Source organism: Lytechinus variegatus, chromosome 2 (assembly GCF_018143015.1).
Source record: "Lytechinus variegatus isolate NC3 chromosome 2, Lvar_3.0, whole genome shotgun sequence".
In the NCBI taxonomy this organism is placed as follows: domain Eukaryota; kingdom Metazoa; phylum Echinodermata; class Echinoidea; order Temnopleuroida; family Toxopneustidae; genus Lytechinus; species Lytechinus variegatus.
In genome coordinates, this window is record NC_054741.1 from 76430025 (window position 1) to 76446330 (window position 16306).

Genomic DNA, 16306 nt, shown 5'->3' on the forward strand with positions numbered 1-16306 from the left:
GTCATAGAGTTTCTGTATATTTTGTATTGTTTTCTGTGAAAAGGAGATGAAGATAATGCACTGGATAGCAACAGTCCCCTGTCATTTTGGTGCTCTATATGGGGGGGAATCAACCTTTTGGCCTGATTTACATAAGTCAGTGGTTTCAATTGTCCCATGGTACAAAACCACGGACTATACAGATTATGCGCACATTACTTTTATTTCATCACGTACACCAAGAAAAGTTATAAATGTGTGCTTTTGGCAAAGGGTGTGAAATTCATGTTTGAATGAAGCATGATGATATATGAAATCTGCATAGTCCATGGTTTTGTACAGTTGGAAGTAACCACCTTTGCGAATTTGGGCTATTTTGTCCATATTTCTTGTTGCAAAATCTGTCTAAAAATAAAAAGGAAATTTAGTAATATCATGTTTTCTTCAATTTATTTTCACCAAACTCTTGGCTTTCATGGTTAGTTGATTAGGGGTTGCCATATGAAAATGACTCCTTACTATGAGATGTTTAGTAAAGAAAAGAGATAATGGGAGAGTGGTGAATGTGAAGTGAATGGAAATGATGGAAATAAGACCAAGCTGACATGAAAAGTATCTAAAGGGAGTTAAAACATTTATATGCATGGTATGGGCAATCCCTCAATTACATCACATCTGAAAGAACATTGACTTCCAATGAGCTCTAAATTATCACATGCTTTCCATCAACATGTATGCTCATCAGTAGACATTTTGAAGGTAGATTCTGGGGTGAAAATAATTGTATTGAAAGGACATGTCCACCTCAACAAAAAGAAAAATCCAACAAGCATAACACTGAAAATTTCCCCAAAATTGGATGTTAGAATCTTATTTTCTCCTCAGTTGTGTGAACGGAGTTATATACCTCCCTGGATATGTGGAATGACCATTGTTTTAACATTTTGTGGCTCAGTCAAGTTGGTCATTTTTGTCAAATTTGTAAAAATTGAAATGTATACTTCAAACAAAAAACAAAATAGTGAGGGACATCAATATCATCGGCTATCTCATTTGCATGTCACTGAGTGGTGCATTTTTTTTTTAAAAATAAGCAGAACTTCAAAATTCTAACTTTCTAATTTTACATCAGATTTGGATGTCCCCCACTTGCCATTTTTTTGTCATTTTTATTGTTTGAATGATACAATATTTCAATGAATTTACAATGACCAATTTGACTGAACCACATATGTCAAAACAAAAGTAATTCCACATGTTCAGGGAGGAGTAAATCTTTGTTACAATATTTCATATTTCTTTAATGAAATAAACAAAGAAATAGTGAGTGGTAGATGTCATCAGTCCTCTCATTTGCGTATTGGCCATAATGTGCATACAACTCAAAGGCATAGGCTGGTTTCAGCATGGGGCCGGGAGGTACACATCCTGGGGAGGTGGAACTTAAAGGGAATGAAACCTTTGGAACATAGCTTGTGTAAAAACAGAAACAAAGAAACCGATCAACGAAAGTTTGAGAAAAATCGGACAAATAGAGTTATGAGCATTTGAATATTGCAATTACTAATGCTATGGAGATCGTCCCATTGGCAATGCGAAGAGGATGTGTGATGTCACATGTGAACAACTTTCCCTTTGATGAACTATAAAATACCCTCAAAATGTCTGCTTTTTCTTGTGGTGATACAAACTCTATCCATGATGTATTCTTTAAAAATCTGTATTACATGCCCTCCTGTAGAAAGAACACATGATCTACTGATAGATGTGATAAAAGAGGCAATTTAAGTGAAATAGATACTAAAGTAATGGGGAGAGTTGTTCACAAGTGACATCACACGTCACTGTCACATTGCCAATTTGAGGATCTCCATAGCAATAGTGATCGCAATATTCAAATGCTCATAACTCTCTAATTATTTGTCCGATTTTTCTCATGCTTTCGTTGATCTGTTTCTATGATTTTTCTGTTTTCACACATGCTATCTTGTTCCAAAGGTTTCCTTCTCCTTTAAAGTGCAAGTCCACCCCCCAAAAAGTTGACAAGAATAAAACAAGAAAAATCCAACAAGCATAACACTGAAAATCTTATCAAAATCTGATGTAAAATAAAGTGAGGACATTCAAAGTTTTGCTTAATTTCATAAAACAGTTATATTCATATCTTGTTGTGTATGCAAATGAGACTAGTGATGTCATCCACTTACCATTTCTTTCGGTTTTTATTCATGAAATATGGAATATTCGATTTTTCTCCTCATTGTCAAGTGAAACTACAATTAATTCCTCCCTGAACATGTGGAATGAGCACTGTTTAATACTACATGATTCAATCAAGTTGCTCATTATTGTGAAAATCTATAAACAATTAAATATTGTATAATTCAATCAATAACAAAAGAAGGACATCATCAACTGTCTATTTGCATGTCACTGAATTGTGCATATCAATGTTTTGTGAAAAATAAGCAAAACTTTAAAATGTCATAACTTTCTTATTTTGCATCCGATTTTGATATTTTCGGTGTTTTGCTAGTTTGATTTTCTCTATTTATTCAAATCAGCATTTTTCTGGGGTGGACTTGACCTTTCAGTGGTATGGGGTCACATCTTGGGGAGGTGTGGAACAAAAATTTGGAATATAAGCCGTTAAAAGCAGAAGGGGTACAAATTTTGTTTTGCTTGCCAGTGTCAGAACTCCTCTGCTTCAGCGGGATGGTGCACCCCCAGCCTTGTAACTGTTCTGTGAAATTAAGCGAAATGTTGAGCTTTCTCAGTTTACATCGATTTTGATGAAATTTCCAGTGTTATGCTTGTTTGATTTTTCTTTCATTCAAATTAACTATTAGTTGGGTGGGCATGTTCTTTCAGCAATAAAACCTTTCTGATATTTGAACATCTTAAGGATATACTGACATACATGCCATCACAATAGGCAAACAGTATTTTGCATATAACTTCGATTTGAGTACCAATTTCATTTTTTTGTCTTTCAACTCTTCTATGATACCTATACTCTCACTGATTCTTTTGAATAACTGCATATAGATTTTTGTCCTGTCTACTAATTTCCTTCTTTTACAAAATCACTGTGGTTTGGAAACTGCATCAAGATACCAAAGACAGAATAAATGAAAACTTGACTTAATATTGTAATTTCTTCAGCAGAGTACAGTGGGCCATGAAATCACTTTCATGCCCTGTGTATGTCTGCATTTATTAAGAACAATATCCAGTTACAAAATTGGGAATTAAATAAACCTTCCAATCCATATACTTAACATGCACATTATTTCTGTGCAGCTGGCACAGGGCTGTTTTAAGCATTTCACTCAAGCCTCTGATTCCCTTACTTATTTTCAAAATCAGCAATGCTGCTATGTTGAATAGCATTTAGCAGGCGAGACTGCTAGAGGCGTTTCTACCTGTTAGATATAAAAATGTTTAATTCAACCTTTCCTGTGTGCACATCCATTGCATTGTGACTAAATGTGCATGTAATTATATGGAGTGGGTCATTGGATGGTCAGTGGTACTGTAGGGATAGTATGTCTCTGCACATAAAGTGGTCATTTTGAATTTAAATCCTGGGGGATTTCATTCAATAAATCCTTTTTTCAACTTATACATTTTCATACCAACTTTGTGTTTGATACATGATTTTTTTTAATTGACATGAAGCCATCATTCTTAATCAGATAGTGTATGGTCAACAGGTTCATATTTTTAACTCAATATGAAGTTCACACTTTCATTTTCCTAACAAAGCAGCAGACAATAGGCTAAGGGTGAAATTGGTTTGGGCTGAAAACCCCTTCATTATTGTCATAATTAGACACTGGACAAACTTAATTAAACTCACATAAATGATTATGAATGAAAATGCAATTTGCACAAATTAAAAAAAATTGTGAACTGAACAATTTGTATGGGCTACAGAATGGGAAACAGCAAACACACATAATTCTATTTGTTATCTAGCTTAAAATTATCATACATACATACAACTGACAAAAATACAATGAAAGGAGTACTTTACAAATATACCCATTATTCAACAGACCCCTGAAATATTTGATAAAAAACAAGTGGGGCATATTAATAACAGTTTGTATATCACTTCTGTCATGAAAAAACTTAAAAATCTGTGCAATTCATTGGTCCAATGGATATCATGTTAGACAATTCCTACAAAATTCCTACCAAATTTGCCAAAGAGGGTAAAATCTGAAGTGAGGAGTTATTATGATATCAAATTGAGATACACATAGTCAAAAGTATGATGTCCAACATGCATGTTGTCTAGAATTTACACTTAACCAAAAAGTGATGGACATAAACCAGATGTGTAGGGTATAGAGAAGTACATTGTATTCATGTAATTTTTTTAACCACTTACGTACAATATAAAATTATATTGTGTTTTATATACAAATGGTTAATCCCCTTACCTTTATTTATAATTCAGTACACATTAAACTTTTATTTTTGGTGGTCCTAAATAATTAAGACTAATGTAGATTTAGCTTTGTATTAAATAAATAAATGCAGATTTTGAAGTGCTCTTCGCGTACATGATGAATCTGTCAAGATGGACACATCAAGAAAAGATTTTCTTCCCCAAGAAGCAAAGAGAAGTTCATGATGGAAAAGAAAACTCTGTCCAGTGGCTACTCAACAGTTCCTGCTGAGAGTGGATGACCAGGCGTTGATCAGCAGCAACATAAATGATCCTTTGCTGACAGGTCAGAGAGAAAGGAGATATGGCTTGCAAAATACACCTTCCAAACACACAACATTAAAAAAAAAAAGTTTGATACAGTCAGTATGGCTACAAGCTGTGTTGTCATTATGTCTTTCCACCTGCTTTCATGTGCGCTTTGGAGAACTCTTGTTGGAGTTTACCTAATTTCTCTCTATGGGCCTCTTGCTTCTTCTCTAGATCCTTGATTTGGATATCATACCTTTTTCTGCAATGACAAAAAGAGAATGTAAATCATTACTTTAAGTGAAATAACCTAATGCATGAAGCTTTATAAAGTAAACATAAAATCAAAGACACTGCCTTACTCCCTCATATCCCAGTCCTCTACATGTACATGTATGTCTGTCCATCTACCTGTCTCTTTTGATTTAAGTATAACAACTGTCCCCTTCAGTTACAATGTAAACACAAGTCAACATCAATATCTTCCAGTACTTTCCCCCTTTCTCCTCTTTAGTTTATTATTAATTCTTATGCATTTATTTTATTCATGGACAAATGAACTAAGGAAAAATTTCATGCCTAATGAATGACCATAAGCTCCCTTGCACGAGTTCATTATTTCTTTATTTAAACAGCTAATTTCGATATTCTAAGTTAAGATGAAGTGTTATTAAGTAGACCTATGTTATTTTATTCTATTATAATTGATCTTAAACATTTTTGTTCATACCCACTCTTTTATCCGCTTCTGTTTTATGTAAGCACCCACTGGATAGGGTCAAATGGTCTTTATTGACTACAGTAATTAAGTTAACTTTATTTGACCCTGTCAGTCCAGTGGGTGCTCAATCTATACTCTGTTATGTTTATAATGTGTATACACTGTACCAATTTCTTTCAATTTTCATTGCCGAAATAAATAATAATAATTCATATATTAAAAATAACATTTACAAAACATTGATATAGGAAGAAATGGAAATAATTTATGAAACAAGGAGACAGCTTAGAAGGCAGAGAAGCCTTACTGGTGCTGCCACTACTTCTTTCTTTCCATCAATTCATAGTTTTTATCATCTTCAACCAGCAGCAAATATTTCAAACTTTCAAGAAGAAGCAAATTTTTTCTGTTCTTGTGGATCATTTACATACTCACAAATCTTGCGCAAGTCAAACTCACTACAAGTCAAAATATTGTTTTAGTTGATCACATTACTGCCTTTTAAGGGTGTGTTTATGCTTCCATTGCATAGACAGAATCAGTGTTATCGAACATAGTTTCAGAACGCCGATTGCAAACGTGGTTCTGGAGGTGCTGTTTATGCTTAAATTTTCAGAGGCGAAATCGCAATCTGCAGCTGACTTTGCATCATCATTTTTGTTGAGCAGGAAAATGAGATCAAATTGGGCTTACCTTTTTCAAAAGTTTTATCCCAATTGTGTTATGGTCGACTATTATTTTAACTTTGAACAATTTTTGATTTTTCATAATTGCATAGAGCTACTTGACATAGCCATAGAATTTCTACCATGTTGAGGATAATAGTACGACAATACACCAGACGGTGGACTGTACTGTTTCCAGAAGAAGTAAGACAAAGTAAAGTATAGGCTATACATATAAATAAGAAAATAATAGGAGTGAGGAGTCCATCAATTTGTTTATGCTACTGCAGGGCTTCTGGCTCAGGATGTCTCCTCAATCATCATAATTCATGTTCCATTTTTTTTAAATCTCTCAACATTCATCGTAATATCGTGATAACAATGTCATATATATTCAGTTTCCAGATGTTTGTAAAGGTGGCAGTGCAAATAGGGCTTTCCCTTTCTAGTTGCCTCCTCATTCATTTATAAATTATGTACACTCTTTTTTCATTCAACTGTTTCCCTGGTTTTATCATTGTATTATTTGCAATTTTCCCATGTAATTTATGTTAACTTTGTATGTGCCTTGTTTTGTTTTTTATCAATCAATCAAAAAGATAGTGAAAGTACTCAATTTAATATCACACATGTATGCAAATGTAATTGGTCATGATTAAAACCAGGGAGTTGGGAGGTAATTCCGCGGAGGTGACTCCCTGTATTAGAACCAGGCAACTGTATTTGCCCACAGAGTTTCATCTCACCGGAAGCATGTACCGAATGATGTCATTTACGATCATGGTCCTGTTTATTCTTCCCAAGAAACCTGATTCTGGTCAAACAATGTTTAGAAACGCACCTTTCTGTAAGTTTACTATCGGCTTTCTAAAAATTTGTTTAAATGTAAGTGAGCATGAACGCAACCATGATTTGGACTAATCACGTATGAAAACGATTCTGGCCTGAAAATTGGAAGTATAAACACACCCTCATTGCAACTAAAGATAAAAGATGAATTTGCCTAATGGTAGATTTCGGACATTTTACAACATCTCTCAATATGATGCAAAGGAAAGAAGAATGTTCATACATTTTAGACATCAAAACTGCCTTAAATTGTCATAAATCAGTGTATTTGACTAAAACACAGATATCACATTTGCTTAATAGTTCAGGAGGAAAGTAAAATGGTTCATTTCCTAGGACATTTTTAAATACCCAAATATGCAAAACTGCAAACTTAGTTTTCCACATGGCATAATGCATGAACAAAAACTACATGTACTGTATATCTTACACTTCTCCTGTGATGTATTCCATTCGTTTCTTGACAGTGGCATTGGCCTCTTCCACATCTTGCTGTATAAGAACTGGACCCATCATCTTAAACACCTTGCTCCCTGCTTCTAGAAGATCAAGTTCCTAATTCAGATATAAAGAATTAACAAAAGCACTTTTTAAACATATCAGAAGAATCAATAAAAACCAATGAAATCTAAATCGATATGATCAAGGTTCACTGCTAACATTTAGAATTAAAATCAGTGGTAATTGTTTGCCAAAAATAATATAGAACTGAAACTACAATACAAATTTGGTATTAAAGGATGATGAAAACTGTTATGAACATTTTATTTTCATATCAAAAGCATTGTGCATAAATTTCTTTCCTTTAAATAACTTTGATAATTAAAAGCCAAAATGCCATTCATCTCACTCAAGCAAAACCTCTATTCCTTGATAGATGTTTATCATAATGGAAAGTAGAAAACATGATAACCAGATGAACACATCACACATCATATGGCATATGCATTGTATTAAAAAACAACATAATTAAGCTTACATACATGTACAGTGCATCCCACAAAAAAACACGAAATAAGAATTATTATTACTCAGTAAAAAATACAATAGGACAAATGACCTATCATTGTAAAGCTAGGAGTCTCTTTTCTCATTTGGTATAATGTAAATGATTCCTCATTCATGCACGAGTAAAAGCAATCTGAAGTAAAGATACCATAAAGTCGAGGAGTATCACAATTGCAAAAAAAGATAATCACAAATGGCCAAAAAGTTCAAAATATGTTTGTTTTTCTGTTGTTTTTTTTTGGAGGGGGAAGGAGTTGCATCATCTAATTTTAACATGCAAATTCATTGTCATTTCCCAGAATGCAATACTTGTATTGTTGCACCTCTAGCAAATTCTAATTTGAGTATGAAAATGTAATATGACCCCTCTCCCCCCAAAAAATGTAAATTACTTATTTACACAAAGTTGATCAAAACAAGGTGCTTCACGAGAGCCTGATTTTGCGGTCAATACAATATTCAATAAAGTTTTGGCCCTAGATGACCTTTGATTCCATCATCCTCAAGAACACACATGTGGTATTACCTAAGGATCATTTGTACCATGTGTAAACATAATTGATGCAGAAATAAAGAAAAGAGAGTAATTCAAACAAAATTGACCTTTTGACCCTCACATGACCTTTGACCTCATCCTCATCAACACACACAGGTGGTATTATACAAGGATCATATGTACCAAGTATGAACATAATTGATGCACAAATGAAGAAATGAGAGCAAGTTGAACAAAAACTAACTTTCGGAAAAGACTAACAGACCAACAGGAAAAGCAAATGATACATGTAGGTCTTTGCTAAACTTTGTTCAGCCAAGACAAAAATGTTGCGCACGGGACAACTTACATATAATTTGTACAAAATTCGTACAAATAGGGGAAATAACATCACATTTGTGTACAAAATAAATAGAGAGAAATTTTTTTAGAGTTATAAACAAAAGACTTTAATGCATGGCTGATTGTTGACAAAACAGAGTGTAATTCCGACAACAAGCCTGTACCTTCTTCATTTATATAAAGAACTTTGTTATTTCTTCACCATTTCCTAGGATAGAGGTATCAAATTAAAGAGCAGATTTTCAAGTGACTTTTTGTTCTCCTTCCTTCAAATCATTTAACTCAATCATGCATGAATGAGGAATCTTCTGATTTATTTATTCCAAAAAAGGCAAAAGGAGATTTTCTTTGTGGGATGCACTGAATAATACACTGGTTTCCACCAAGTTTTATCATACTTACATCTTTCACCATAGAGTTTTCATTTAGTTGTGCATCTAATTGCTTTCTTAGGCCAACAGCATTTTGGTATTCTGAAACAAAACAAAAAACATGTCATAGAATTGAATGAATTTTATCTCACTTTGTGTTCTTTACCTTAGCTTCAAAGGTACATGTACATGACGTCAAGTCCACCCAAACAAGTATAGGGCAATTCCAAGAAAAGGTCACCCTTGAAAACAAATTTCATCTTCAGATTAAGAAGTTATCTTTGGTGGGATAGGAAATTAGCCTCAGCTAAATGTTGAGTTTTTAAATTAAAAAAAAAAACGATTTGATGTTATGAAAATTCATGCTAATTTGGGGCACCTAAATGTATAATTGGTAAAATGGCTTTATGTATGAGACAATTATAAAAACTCAAAGAAAATCAAAACTTCTGAGATTTAATCATAGGTGGGACATGGACCCCAAACATCTTATTTTTTGGGGAAAAAAGGGGTGTAACTTAATCTCATAAGTAATATGCAAATCAGATCAGTCTTGTCACATGATGGAATGGAATGGGTCATTCCATCTGGATTCACACATTGGTTGACTTGCACCCGACCCTCTCATTTTTTCTTGTAAATTGGTACCGGTACACATAAAATTCCTCATGGCTCAAGCACAAAATGAAAAATATTAGTCCAATCAGTCCGTTGGTTCTTGTGCTACGGCAAGCCCTTTTCTCTCACTTGTTTTGACAAAAATGGCGAGACCTTCAATTTTCAAAGGCCATTGTGTCGTAAGTGTTGACCAATTTCATGAAACTGGTACCATTCAAAAGGAAATTTGGATAGGAATCCAAAACATGCATTTTGACCTTTACTTTGACCTTGAGTGTGACCCCGGACACATACTTTTTAAACCTGATTTTCATGAAATTGAAAAAAATATGTTAAAAAACTCCTCGAAACAGAAGGCTGCCAGTTTTCAATCATGTCTTTAGAATTAGATATTTATCAGTATTACTGTCACTGCATTCTAGTCTACCGGTACTCTATTTTTAATGTGCATCAAAAATAGTCTAGAAAAGAGGAAAATGAATTAGGAGAAAGTAAGAAGAGACTCTGTCATGTCTGTCCCTAACAAAAATGAAGATTGCAGCCAAGGGCTACCGACAACGCAAACAAGTGGCCATTAATATTACCAACCCATGCAATTTCATTGCATTTATTTCAGACGGGAAAATCACAATTCTGTGGTAACTAAATTCGAATTGCACAGGAATCAAGTCCCTGGGTAGGCCAACATCGATCGATCGCGGAAAGTCCGTGCGATACCGTGAGGTTACTGACAGTTCGTGATGTGGTGGGGCATGTTTTGCCATTAATTAGTGTCCAGAGAAATATGGGAATTCGTTCCTAAAATGGGGCAATAATACACACCCTTCTCTGATGCCTTGAACTTCTCTAGCTCCTCTTGAAGTTTCTTTTGGAGGGCTTCGTTGGCCATAGCGAAATTTCACGATTAACTCAGCTCCTCCTCGCCAATACATGTATCTTATCACTCGAAGTACCGTATACCGGATCGGAATATAATCTCGTCCGTATACGATTTCGAGCCTTTTTTCGCCACATATAATATATGTTACTCAAAAAAAGATATTATGTGTTGAATGAAATCAATAAATAAAACATAACACCAATTGCATAATAATTTTATATATACGATGCTGTGTAGGTATGAGCATTGCAGTGGCGTAATGAGCATATTATTTACAAAAATCCAAATTTGTGATAGATATCGATTATTTATTTATTTGGAACTATCACATTTCACAATTCGGGCACAATTCTCTCTTTCCTTTTCTTTCCATCTGTACGCCATTCCAGTATTCATGTCAGCATGACCACCACACTCAGTATAGGCTCTAATCGAGAAAAGAACTACTGCCTATAGGCCTATATAGAACAAGTCATCATTCTTAGTTCATATTCAAATATATTGGATTTTCATTGCGATAAAAACTATCAAAATACAATCTCAACTGAGCAGTCAAAGACTGAAATGTGTGATTGTTTACATGAACAAAGAGAAATATAAAATAAACATGATAAATAAATATTTAAATACAAGTACAGATTCATACAGAGGAAAAAGAAATGTATAAGTAAATGTCGGTACGTGTCACCAATGAAGAATATAGGCCGGGGAGTGAAAGAAGGAAGAATAAAGAGTAGAGAGGAGAGGAAAAGGATGATAAAAGGGAGAGACTGACTTTAATTCAAAAGAAAATTTAGGGAAATCAATTAAGAGGTGGAAACTGGAATTAGATCGAGGCAACCTTAGAAATGAAAACTCATACAAGATATTAAACAATGGTCACAATATGCCATTGATAATCAAAGTAAGATCAGGCTGATGACGGGGATACGGGGCCCGCAGGAATGGCCTGCCCAAATGGATAGCCTGGCACGTCTGTTCAAAACGAGCGATGTATATTTTTTAATAAAATCATTATATGTTTAATGTAGCTAAACATTGGCGGCGGAAGCCAAAAATTTTAGGAGGGGACAACCAAAATTATTTTGAAAAGCCAAAAAAAAAAGGCCTTCAACAACAAATTTAGGGGGGGGGATCGTCTCCCTTCCTCAAATTTAGGGGGGGGGACACGTCCCCCTCGCTTCCGCCGCCTATGTAGCTAAAACGTGGATAGGCCTATGTCTTTTATGCTGCCACTCATTGGCCTCTGCGGTAAGTTCATGGCCAACAAATAGTTGATTTGATTAAAACAGAGAAAATTAAACAAGCAGAAATGCACTGAAAATTTCATCAAAATCGGATGTAAAAAAAAGATGACATTTTAGAATTTTGCTCAATGGTAAAACCGTAAACCTGGTGTCAATGGAAAGGGGGACTGATATCACCTATCTACTTATTCACTATTTCTTTTGTATTTTGTCATGATTAATGAATTATGAAATATTTCATTGCCAATATTTTGGGCCCCTGAGTGCGGAATTAGGCACCCTACCATTGTTTTAAAATTTTCAATCAAATTAATTTGTAAATATATTGTACATCAAAAATACGGTGAGTATATGGCACATCGTCGACTCTTTAAAGTTCAAGTCCACGTCTGAATAGTGTTGATTTGAATCAATAGAGAAAAATCAGACAAGCATGATGCTGAAGATTTCATCAAAATCGGATGTAAAATGAAATTTTTATGACATTTTAAAGTTTCACTTATTTTTCAAAATAGTTACATGAACGAGTCATTTACAGCATGCAAATGAGAGAGTCGATGATGTCACTCACTCTTTCCTTTGTTTTTTTTATTGTTTGAATTATATAGTTACATACGCATCTTGTTCAGGTTCACTAACATTTCCCAGAATTTTCAGGACAAAATGCATGAAAAAAAAAATCAGCTTGCGCTTCGCGTTCGCACTACTTAATAGGGCTTATGAGATGAGAATAAAGCTATAAAATACCCCCCCCCCCAAAAAAAAGAAAGAAATCAAGACCAAGTAAATGGGGACAAATGGAAAGGGACAAGTGTGAAATATTGGCCTACTGAAATTTTCAAATGTTATGTCAAAATCTATCACAAACTTTGATTTTAAATTTTCAAAATGTTAAAAAAATTGCTTCTTATTAAATACGCCGTATCGAGGCCTCTCAAAATTTAGGGCTCATTACGCCGCTGAGACCAGGGTGACCAGACGTCCCGTATTTCCCGGGATTGTCCCGTATTTTGCTCCTTTGTCCCGGCGTCCCGACAAACCCTTCTCGGGACGCCTATTTGTCCCGTATTTCAGAATATTGAACAAAATGTATTTAAAAGTGACGAATTTTCATCAAAATAGCCAACAGATGACGAAGCAGAGACAACAATAAAATCGATAAATAAACTTTTGCAAGTTTTGCGGTGATTTTCTTGCTCCTGCCATCGTGTGACAGGCTACTAGCTAAGTATTTATAGGATCGGACCAGATTCTCTCCATCAAACATACCAAAATAATCACAAAATCGGCGGGAAATTTGTATAATAGGTTCTCAGATTACTGATTTGGAGATCGGAGGAACAAGTTATTGAGTTTTCATTACTAGATCTAGTTGTTTCAGCTTTCGTTTTGAGTCTTGTGTATGAGGCTGCGATGTTTCATCTAATTTTCAAGTAAAAAAAAAAAGTTTGAAATTTTTATTCGTTTCTAAATTTTTTTTTTTTAAATTTTAGAAATATATTTGAAAAACACCAAATATCATTATAAGTTTTGTTAGATGATTGGATTTTTTTGCATGAAGTTTGAACTTTTTCCTCTTTCTTTCTTTTCTATCCTTCCTGTTTGCCGCTAGCGTACCTACGGGGGGGGGGGGCAGTCTGCTCCCCCCTGACGAGCCACAACCCATGCAAAGGACGTATCCCTGCCCCCCCCCCCCCTGACGAGCTTAAAGACCTTTATTGCCCCCTGACGAGCTTGAACTTCCCTGTTCCTTTCTCTCTCACTATGTTCATTTTTCTTTCTTTCCTCCTTTTCCTCACCCGTCTTTATCAAATTTCCCTTTTCTTATTTCCTTCATTCTTTCTTTTTTTAAAACTTTTTTTCTCCCCTCCCTTCCTTTTTCTTTTAATTCTTTCTCTTCTTCCATTATGTTTTCATTCCCTCCTCTCTTCACTCTTCCTCCCTCTCTTTCCTCCTTTCTTTCATTCTTTATTTTATTTTTCCTTCTAATTCTTTCCCTTATTCTTTCTCTCCCTTCCTCCCTTAATTCATTCCTTCTTTCCTCATCCCTTACTGTTTTCTTTCTTTCTTTGTTTCTCTCTTTCAAAGAATGGAGGAAACATTTTTCTTTCCTTCATTCTTTCTTTCCTCCTCCTTTTTCTTACTTTCTTTTTTTTTCTTTCTCTCCTTATTTTGTCTTTCACACATGTATTCCTCTTCCATTTTTTTTCTTTTTCTTTCTTTCTGTAATCAATTCAAAGAATGACGAAAAACTTTTTTCTCTCTTATTTTTTATTTCATCCTTTTATTCTAACTTTTATTATTTTTTTATTTTTTTCCTTCATTTTCCCCTTATTTTTTCTTTCTTCTCAATTCATCTCTTTTCTTTCGTCTTTTCTTTCTCTCCTTCATTCTTTCGTTCACCCTCCCTTCCAATTCTTTATAATTTTCACAGGTGTAACACTGTGTAGACTTCTTTGTTGATCTTTTTTGTTGATTGTCGATCGCAGGGGCGGAAATCTCTCCCAAAAGGTAGGGGGACACAGGGACGGATCCTGCCTTCGCCAATAGAGGGGGGGGGGGGCGGAAATTTGTTTCAGCCATATTTTCCCCGATCGGCAGCTCGAAGATGATTTTTTTGTTTCATTGAAGGGGTAGTCCACATAAGTCACTTCTTATGAATTAATATATAATACCATAATACTTATGATGCGAGCGCGAAGCGCGAGCCAATTTTTTGTAAATTGTATGCATTTTTCCCAAAATTTGGACATTCTTGGCAACGTTTGTTATCCTGAAAAAAAAATGTGTATGCAACTTAATAACTACTATGAACGCAAATCGCGAGCAGAAATGAATTGATGAAAAAGAAACCTGTTAAAGACTGCTTGCAGTTAGCATTTATCAATCAAATAATGCGAGCGCGTAGCGCGAGCTGATTTTTTGGTGGACATTTTCACCTTAAGAATGGAAATTCTAAGCACTTTTTGTAACTCAAGCAGAATAGGTATATAAGTAGACAATTGATGCGAGCGCGAAGCGCGAGCGGAAAATTTCGAGATTTAGTCCTATAATATTTACTGAACGAGAAACTCTATTCATGTTTTGTAAATCATGAAAGGATGAGTATTAATAATGTGTACGCAAAACGCGAGCAGAAAATGTTTATATACGTTTAGAACTGGTACCTGTTAAGGACTGCTTGCACTTAGCCATGAAGGCGTTACATATTTCAACAATCAAAAAATGCGAGCGCGAAGCGCGAGCTGAAAATTTTTGAAATTTCTAAAGAAAGAATGGATTTTTTAAATCGATTTTTGTGTCTAGGTTAGCTATATAAATCAACAATTGATGCGAGCGCGAAGCGCGAGCAGAAAAAAATCGAGATTTAGACCTAAAAATGGGCCACTATGTTCATGTTTTGTAAATCATGAAAAGGATGAGTAATAAGGGGTCTTCTTACATTAATAATGCGAGCACAAAGTGCGAGCAGAAAAATTTTGATATTGTGATCTGAAAATGGATAATGATTTAAATAGAGAACAAATTGAGTATTTGAATAAACATGCGCGCGTGTTTCGTATTTAGACCTAGAATCTAGGAATTCTAAATAGATTTTTAATCGTGAAAATCAAGAAACTTTGAAATTCCGATCTGAAAAAAGAGTCAATTACAGCTTTATATTTCAAGCACTTTGTAGGAAAATTGTAAGGTAGATATATGGATCGCACTTAAAAAAAAGAGCTAGAATTTTCATTATTATTACTTTGAGTTTTGACAGGACCGGGACATCCTTACGACATGTCATAAAAATGATGACTATCTTCCTATTCCTCTTGCTAAGCGCGAGATGAAACAAATGGGACAAATTAATTATTAAATCAATATCAGGTTTATTAATGCCTAATGAGGGCGCAAAAATCTGATGATATTATGGCATAAAAACTTGACATCTTACTTTTGTAATTATGAATAGGATGCATCAGTTAATATATTTTTAAGCATTAATGCGAGCGCAAATTGCGAGCTAAAATTTTTGATAAACTGTCATGAAAATGGGATTTTAAGTAGTTTGTTGTATAATCAATATTGAACATTCATAACTCGCCAATCAAAATGCAATCGTGCAGCGCTAGCTGATGCGTCTTGGCAATCAAACCTGAAAAGGGATATTTTGAAAACTTTATGGAATACACGAATATGATAGGTACCTGAAAAATCAAAATTTGCGAGCGCGCAGCCCAAACAGCAAATGTTGATACAATTATTCAGACCATAGAACTGACATTTTTAAAGAGCTATTTTTTAAAATCAATTTGCAAATCACACAAAATAATGAAAGATTTCCGAGGTGAAATATGCTTTGTATATTGACTTCCAAACTTGATATTTGAGCTCCATATTGAACAAGATACATAAATCACCTAACAGGCAATGCAAGCG

General features: G+C 34.5%; 1 protein-coding gene across 1 annotated transcript; it reads right to left on the reverse strand.

Annotated features, from left to right (window-relative positions):
* Window positions 1-3132: 3132 nt before the first annotated feature.
* LOC121409076 (prefoldin subunit 6-like) lies at window positions 3133-10706 on the reverse strand. The gene is made up of 4 exons (XM_041600884.1): window positions 10580-10706; window positions 9171-9241; window positions 7353-7477; window positions 3133-4949 (listed from the first exon to the last, which is right to left on the reverse strand). The coding sequence occupies exons 1-4, from the start codon at window positions 10644-10646 to the stop codon at window positions 4829-4831; spliced, it is 384 nt and encodes a 127-aa protein (XP_041456818.1). The 5' UTR covers window positions 10647-10706; the 3' UTR covers window positions 3133-4828.
* Between the last annotated feature and the right edge of the window lie 5600 nt (window positions 10707-16306).

Excerpts from the sequence above, each read along its gene's own strand:
- LOC121409076 (XM_041600884.1), bottom strand. The coding sequence starts at position 10,646 with ATGGCCAACGAAGCCCTCCAAAAGAAACTTCAAGAGGAGCTAGAGAAG. Across the intron at positions 9,242-10,579 it reads GTTCAAGGCATCAGAGAAGG|AATACCAAAATGCTGTTGGC; the intron begins GTGTGTATTATT and ends GTTTTGTTTCAG. Across the intron at positions 7,478-9,170 it reads AAAACTCTATGGTGAAAGAT|GAACTTGATCTTCTAGAAGC; the intron begins GTAAGTATGATA and ends TATCTGAATTAG.